This window comes from Antrostomus carolinensis, unplaced genomic scaffold (genome assembly GCF_000700745.2).
Source record: "Antrostomus carolinensis isolate BGI_N321 unplaced genomic scaffold, ASM70074v2 scaffold40430, whole genome shotgun sequence".
Taxonomy (NCBI): Eukaryota; Metazoa; Chordata; class Aves; order Caprimulgiformes; family Caprimulgidae; genus Antrostomus; species Antrostomus carolinensis.
The window spans coordinates 58,457-65,678 of NW_010291496.1; the positions used below are offsets into that span (position 1 = coordinate 58,457).

Consider the following 7,222-nt stretch of genomic DNA (forward strand, 5'->3'; position numbering starts at 1 on the left):
ACTTTGTTAAGAGGGATAGAGCTGGGAGGTGATACTCACATTGGTTTTGGCTTTAAGCAGTAATGCAGGAGGCCATTTCTCAGGCTTGATTGCTGCTTCTGTTCAGGATGCCCACACAGTTGCTGCTTAGCAAGAAAGAAAGAGGTCTTTTATGGAATTTTAAAATTGATTGAAGGCTTTGGAAGTACGTGAGGGACATGCTGAAGTACTGGCACCATGCTGCCCCATACAAATCTGCTGTGAGCTGTTCTTCCTTCTCCTGTCCCCTCATTCCCAATAACATCTTCACCTCAGCTGCTTTCTCTGTTGCACATGTGTTTGGTTTTCCATGAACTGTTAATTACAGATCTGTGGTTTCTAATTTTCACTCCATTTGCTCCATATTATCTAATTGGCAGCTGTAACAGAGCTGGGGTAGACACAATTAATATATAAGGGAAATGCTGCGGGAGCAGAAGTCCCTGGTGGCAGCTGAGCACCCTTTAGGTCAGCTTGTAGGATCAACACCTTTGTCAATGAATATTAAGGAAGTGGTTGGGAACTGCAAGTGCAGGGAGGGTTTCTAGTTCTCCTTCTTGCTGTGTGCTGGATCTGGGGCAGATGTGTTTCAGGCCTCAGGACCTGCAGCTCCACTGCTCTGCAGAGCGATGGATGCCCTGGAGTTGCTGTGTCCCAGGGTCCTGCTCTGGGGTTTGCCTCGGGGGCTGGTGGGGCTCCCAGCTCTGCTCCCTGCTTACCCCTGTCAGGCACTTCATTTGTTCTGCACAGGCACTACAGCTGCTGCTTGAGAAATCCAACCAGTCTTAAATATAAAATATGTTTTGAAAAACTTTGCTTTCCTTACAGCTTCAGCACACTTAATGCAATTTTAATACATTTTTGATTGATTTCTGATTTCCCTCTGCTAGCTGACTGGCCAAGTCCCAGTACATGGAGCTTTGTAGCTAAGAAGTGCATCATTCAACAGTTCCTAACACCACTGTGGATTGGATTGAACCCTGAGAATAAATGCAACCGTGAATCTTAAACTTTATTGCTTTAAAAATGTACGTGTGAGCAGTGTTTTCCTCCTGGTTAGCAAGGAGGAGTAGTGGCCAAAGGGAATCAGCCATTTTTAATAAAAACAGGTTTTTAAAAAAATAAAAAAGTGCAAATGCAAAAGAATGTTGACTGAAATAAAGAATTCCCATTGCAGCATTAGGCCATGGTTAAAATTGGGGATTTAATAGCCTTTATTTAAATCAAATCACCTGAGCTGTAAAACCATGAGACAGCTAAGACAAGTGGTTGGAAGCTTGGTAAATCTGGGTTGACAAGGTCAGAGACTGAGGGTAAGGAAGGGGAGAAGATGAATTTAAATTTTCCAGCCTGGGTTAGCAGGATTGTCACACCATGGGCAGCTCAGCCGAAGCCATTGCACTGATGCTGCTGTGCTGGTGACTAGTGCAGATCCAGCACCACCATGGACCAGGACTGAGTTGTGTGTAGGGCAGGGGAGCTGGTGCATGGGGATCACTCCATGCATTGCCATGCTGACCTCAAAGATGTAGAGCTGCAGGGGTGGCTGCTCCTTTGGCTGGCTCCTTGTCCCAGCATTAATGCCCAGCCTGCAGGCAGGTCATGGTGTCACTGCTGTCCTTGGGTCTCTCCAGGTGGAGAAGCTCAAGGCTTTGTAGGCTTGGTTGACACTGAGCACTAATGGGGGCCTGCAGGCAAGCTGTGGGCAGCACAGGGGACCAGCATCAGTCTGGCTCCATGGAAGTTTAATTTGGAGCTGTCTAGAAAAGTTACTGCCTTCATCTCTCACCCAGTCCCTCTGTGTTCTGGGGTGTGAGCTACTGAAGTGATACTGAAGTCTGCTGTCCTCACAGCCCTCCCTGTGTATGCCATGGGGATTGCTGGAGTCTGAGCACAGCATTATCCCCATCCAAATCCTGTGCTGATTTGACTTGTTTGCCTTAGTAATGTGGGTTGAGGTTACCCACTGAGACCTGTAATGACCCACCAAGCTGGGGACACCTTTGGGCAGCACAGGCTGCAGCAGCATGGCTTGTGCAGTTCCCTGGCTAGCATCAGCCCTTGTTTCTTTCAGAAAAACCTTTATGCTCATGGTTCCCCAGGGTGTCTGCCCCAGTTCAGCTGCTGCTGGCTTCAGTTCAGGTCTACTCCTGTATTGGCCATAGTAGCTGCTCTGAAAACAAAATGAAGGCTCTAGCCTCTGCTTCTGACTAGGACATGGTCAGTGATTTATCAGTGGGGTTTTGTCTTTGTGGCAAAGTAGGTTTCAGGCACAAAGGTCCTTGTGCTAGAGGACTCACTGCAGGGACAAGCAGATATATAAAGTGCCCAGCTTTCAGGAAACAGCGTCCCTTTTTGAGATGAAAGAATTGGCAATTTGCCTCCTCATCTTTTTCAAGAGGAGGAGTTCCCTGGGCATGTTTTACTCGGCATATCACATACTCTGTGGCTTCTTCAAAGAGATGCCAACAGATGCTCCATGCTCTTCCTTTTCAGTTACTAGCAGAAGGGATTCCAGTCTCAGTGGCTCTATTTCCTTTGGTACGTAATTTGTTACTGATAACAAACTGCTGAAATACAGCAGCCTGCAGTCCCCCACTGAACTGCAGCTCTGCTCAGCTCAGTGCTCTTCCTGATCAAAGGAATAACCTGAAATAACCACTTTGGAGGGAAAGACTTCCCTGCAGAGCCACAGGAAGACTTGGAACTCCATCAGCTCTGTCCTGAGCTCTTGAGAGTCTGCAGTGGTGTTGCTACACAGGGAGCAGTTCTCTGCTCTCAGTCTCCAAGGAGGGCTGTCAAGAATATATATCTTTCTTGAAAATCATGTTGTGTTGTGGATTATTTTTAAGAGGTCCTGGCAGCTAGCAATGAACCATAACAGAGACAACAAGAAGGCTTTCCATGTTGAAGCTGTTTATTGCGTTAGATAAATACATTTGCAACAAGTTGGAATTATTTCCTCCGAGTGCAATTGCTGGTAGTATGGCACAATGATTAGAAAAGAACCAAAACTAGCAGAGGCACTTGTTGCATGCAGCTGAAACTACTACCAAGCCCAGCGATGCAGCCCCTGCTAAAAGAGACCTTCCACTGGCCATGAGCGCAGCTTTGCTGACAGGGCTTGCAGGATGGGCATCGGGTGGGAGCTTGCTCAGGTGAGCAAGTCCTGACTCTGAATGCAAGGAGGGTAAAAATTCTGCTTTTGGCATGATGTGTAGTATTGCTTTTGGTTAAAGAGTAGTCAGGTTGTGTGATTGCAGCTGGGGGGGGGAGGCAGAAATTAGAATGTATTTACATTATCTATATAAAAAAAATTCATATGAATTTGTAGATGTTTATGGAGACCTTTTTTGTCAGTAGAAGGATGGACTTGACAGGTTATACCAGGAAGACAAGTACCTTTTTATTGGAAAATAGAGTTACCCATGGAGTCTTTCCATTAAGATTTTCAGGAAAATCTATTAAATGGTTTGTGCGGCTCAACAAACAGAGAAAAAAAGAAGTGGCAAACATTCTTGCAAACCAAACTTGTTAATTTGCTTCCCCAGCATTTGTAACCCTTTGCTCTCCCACAGGCTTTGTTCCTGCAAGGACTTTGTTGCTGTCCCTGCCCTGCTGAGGATGTAGCACATGACTGACCCTGGTCTCTGTAGTCAGGCAGCCTGCTCAGAGTCTTAAACTTAAGCATGTGCCTAAGTCCTTAGCTGAACAAGGGCTTATCAGTCATGCATGACAAAGCCAGAGAGTTCTGCATGCAGATAAACGTTGAGTGGAGTACTGGCATTGGTGTGATGACAAGCTCTGCTCTTGCTCTGCATCAGCTGTGGACACAACCAGGTGACCTGCAAACTGAAAGTGTCTCTAGCCTGGAAATAGGTTTTTGTTGTTTATTCTGTAAGTAGCTCCACTAGTATCAAGGTGGGATACAAGATTTTATGACTAAAAATGGGTTCTAAACTTGAGGACCAGGGAACAGAAGCAATCTTCTTTGAGCTAGGGTATCCATTCCTATGGTACAGATAGACTCCCTCATAGATAAGAGAGACCAATGTGTTTGCTGAAAGTATGGTGAACATTAACATTCATGTCTGAAAAAACCCCTCAGTTACTGGTGATTAACTGGCTAGTGGAAGCTGAGGCTAAATAACAGCCTGATGAGCAAGCTGCAGCGGGTAACTGAAGCAAGTGGAAGTCTTCTGCTAGAGAACACAGGATTAAAGCCAGTGCTCAAATCTCCTGCCTCCTGGATGGGATCTCCTACAACAGAGATCAGCAGAAACTGTGCAGTGCAAGAGATCCATGCAAAAATCTCCACATGCCTCATAGACTGCTATTTTGGGATCTCTGTCTTCACAGCGCTGAGCACCTTATATCCAGACTGCCCTCAGAAATCAGTGGAATATGTAACAAAGCCAGGTGCCATTTGGCATGACTCAAAATACTGCAATCTTAATGAGAGAATAAATGGAGGTTTGGACAAGTCCTCTCCCCGGGCAGAACTTCCCTTGCTATGTACTGAGGTTCAGACCTTCCCCACCAGTTTCACAAGGAGGAGTTCTAAATCAATAGCTCATTTCTGTGTCCCTAGCTCTCCAAGTGCTCTCTGGTATTATGAGACAGACAAAACAATGTGAGACAAGTCAGTATTGTTGTACCCATTTCACTGATGAGTAGGCTGAGGCACGTAAAGAAGTGACTTGTGTGATTGTCAACGAGTCTGTCAGAACTGAGGATAGTAACCTACAAGATCTATGTCCCGATTCCTCGCCTCAACCTTTGGTTCCACCTTTCTCATCCACTGTGTATTGCCTTATGGCGAGAACCTAGAGGTCAGGTAGGATGGTGGGGAAGAGGAGAAAGAGTGAAATGCCCTTCTTGCAGATTGATGCTTTCAAGTCTTGTCTGCTCATGATGCTTGGTTGTGGTTGCAGTACCTACTCCGTATTGCTTCGGCACCTCTTTACAATCCCTTAAGCCAAACATGTAGTCACTAAAAAGCAGCTGTGAGCAAACCTTAGGGGGAATAGAGGACATGGGAATCCCTCAATCCCCACTCTTCAAAAGGTAAGTAATACATTTCTAAAGCTCCTCTGTTCACAAACCTTCTTGCATAATGGCTGTCTTAATGATTTGAGAGAAGGAAATGTACAGCTATTCCCCTTACAGATTTGTGGGAAAGTCCTTCTTTTAAAGATGCTGAATTTCTCCGAGGTAGAGTGCACATTATTGTGTGTTATTGTAACTGTTGTGCTGTGTGAGTCTGAGTGACAAAGCTAGGAGCAATATCTCCTTGCTCATTGCCTTTGTCCTTCATGTCTCATCCCACTAAAGAGCACCTGAAACAAAAGATGAAGTTGCATGTGGAATCACTCTTTGAAAATCACAGCAAGTTCTGTGTAGTTGAGGCCAGCAGTATCCAAACTTTGTTCCAGGGGCTTGTGGTGGCTACCAAGCTTATCATAAATTGCCTGATGCATCTGGCTAATCCATGGACCCATGGCAGGTGATGTGACTAGTTTTCACATGAGTAGGATAGAGCGAGGTGGTGCTACAGGGTCACAGAGGTCCATGACTCCCTTGGGAACTGTAGTCTGAGTGCTTCTGTATCCTGATCACTGGAAATATGATTGCAGTGTGGTAGGAAGTCTATGTGCAGAGCCAAGTAAGTTGAGAGTAGGTCTGCTCATGTCACCCTACTTAACCAGGGGTGCTTTAGTGCTTCTACTTAGTGGTGCTCTGGGATACAAAATTATAAAAATCTGGGCCTTTTTTGAAAACACAAATATTATGACTGAGGAAGATATTTGAAGCAATCTATTTCCAGGAAAGACAAAAAAAACCTTGTTGCTTTTCCAAATTCTGATGGTTACCCTGGATTTGTGGCAGATGTTGAGGGGAGGACAAACTGTGCTAGATCAAGAGTTATACTAGGAAAAGTCTGGAGAGTCTTGTGCTACTTGAGTTACAATGATAACTGTTTTCAGTAAAATAAGGGTTGCTGCATAGTATTAAACTGTGCTGCCAGAATGGCTTGCTGATATCTTGATCTGTTGAGCAAGAATCACTTACACTATGTGCTCTTAGAGATATTGCTGTTGCCCTGCATATCTGAAAATGGCTGTTTGTGTGTTAGCCTTCCTGGTAGGAAAAGGCCTCCTGGATCGCAGCATTTTATAGTTGTCTGGTGAAGTCCTTTCAGTCATCAAGATGCTGCTCCTCCCACGTAGACGTAGGGATGGCACTGTAAGGGTCCATGATGACTTTTGCACAGCGAATAATCATCACAATCAAGAAGAGGCAGAGGAAGACAAAACATGCTAATGTCAGTCCCTTGTCCACATCAACGTACACGGGCTCTGGGGTTGGTCCCTCCATTGTTTATGCCGCTCTTCATCTGGGTTTATATTTACTCCTAACATCATCGACCACCTGCAAAACAAATGTGTTATCAGACACAAATGGATGCTGCCCCTGAGTGTGGGGAAACTCAGGGGACAACTGGAAATGGAAAATTTCCCTGTGATATATTCTTGAAGGGAAATAAACCTGCTGGAAATGTCATAGCTTGGATAATTGTGAGAGCTGTGAACAGGAGAAACCTCATCCCTATTTTTATTTAGCCCATGAAAGCTTCTTGCTAAAATATGAAACAATAAAGAGATCTTAACAAAGAAAAGAGAAGTAGTGGTGAATGAACACTATCCACTTGAAATATCACCTCTTAAAAGAGAACCAGATAGTGATCTTGTCACAGCGTTTCCCAATCGTAAAAATATTTCCTCTCCTCTGCTAGTGTGAAAGAGCAGATGAATGACAGAACAGACTGTTTCTATTCCAATTTTGCTGTCTGTCTAAATATTCCTTGTCTCTCACTGGCACAAAGCAAAGTGAAAATTATGCATACTTATTTTCCATAACATTTAATCTTTGGTATTCGCAGGTTCTCCAGGCAATAGAAGATTTTTAGGAGCAATATAATTTTTAAGTGGGTATTTTATCACCCAGAAAGGATTATGTGATTAGTACAAGGATTATTTCATTTGCTGCAGATGTCTGCACAGTCGAAGGTCTCTTCTGACCTCATCATCTGAATCCATAACCAAAATGGCTTCAGCAGAGGCTGACTCCCTTCTGCCCCTGCAAGTTTACCTCTAGTTCATTAGCCACTCACACAAATTATTTCGTATGATGATGCCAAAGG

The 7,222-nt window shown here is 44.5% G+C and overlaps 1 protein-coding gene across 1 annotated transcript; it reads right to left on the reverse strand.

Annotated features, from left to right (window-relative positions):
* Nucleotides 1-6,216: 6,216 nt before the first annotated feature.
* On the reverse strand, nucleotides 6,217-6,396 carry CTXND1 (cortexin domain containing 1). The gene has a single exon (XM_010176437.1). The coding sequence runs from the start codon at nucleotides 6,394-6,396 to the stop codon at nucleotides 6,217-6,219; it is 180 nt and encodes a 59-aa protein (XP_010174739.1).
* Nucleotides 6,397-7,222: the final 826 nt, after the last annotated feature.

Bases quoted from the DNA above. Each gene is read 5' to 3' on its own strand.
- CTXND1 (XM_010176437.1), bottom strand. From the start codon at position 6,396: ATGGAGGGACCAACCCCAGAGCCCGTGTACGTTGATGTGGACAAGGGA.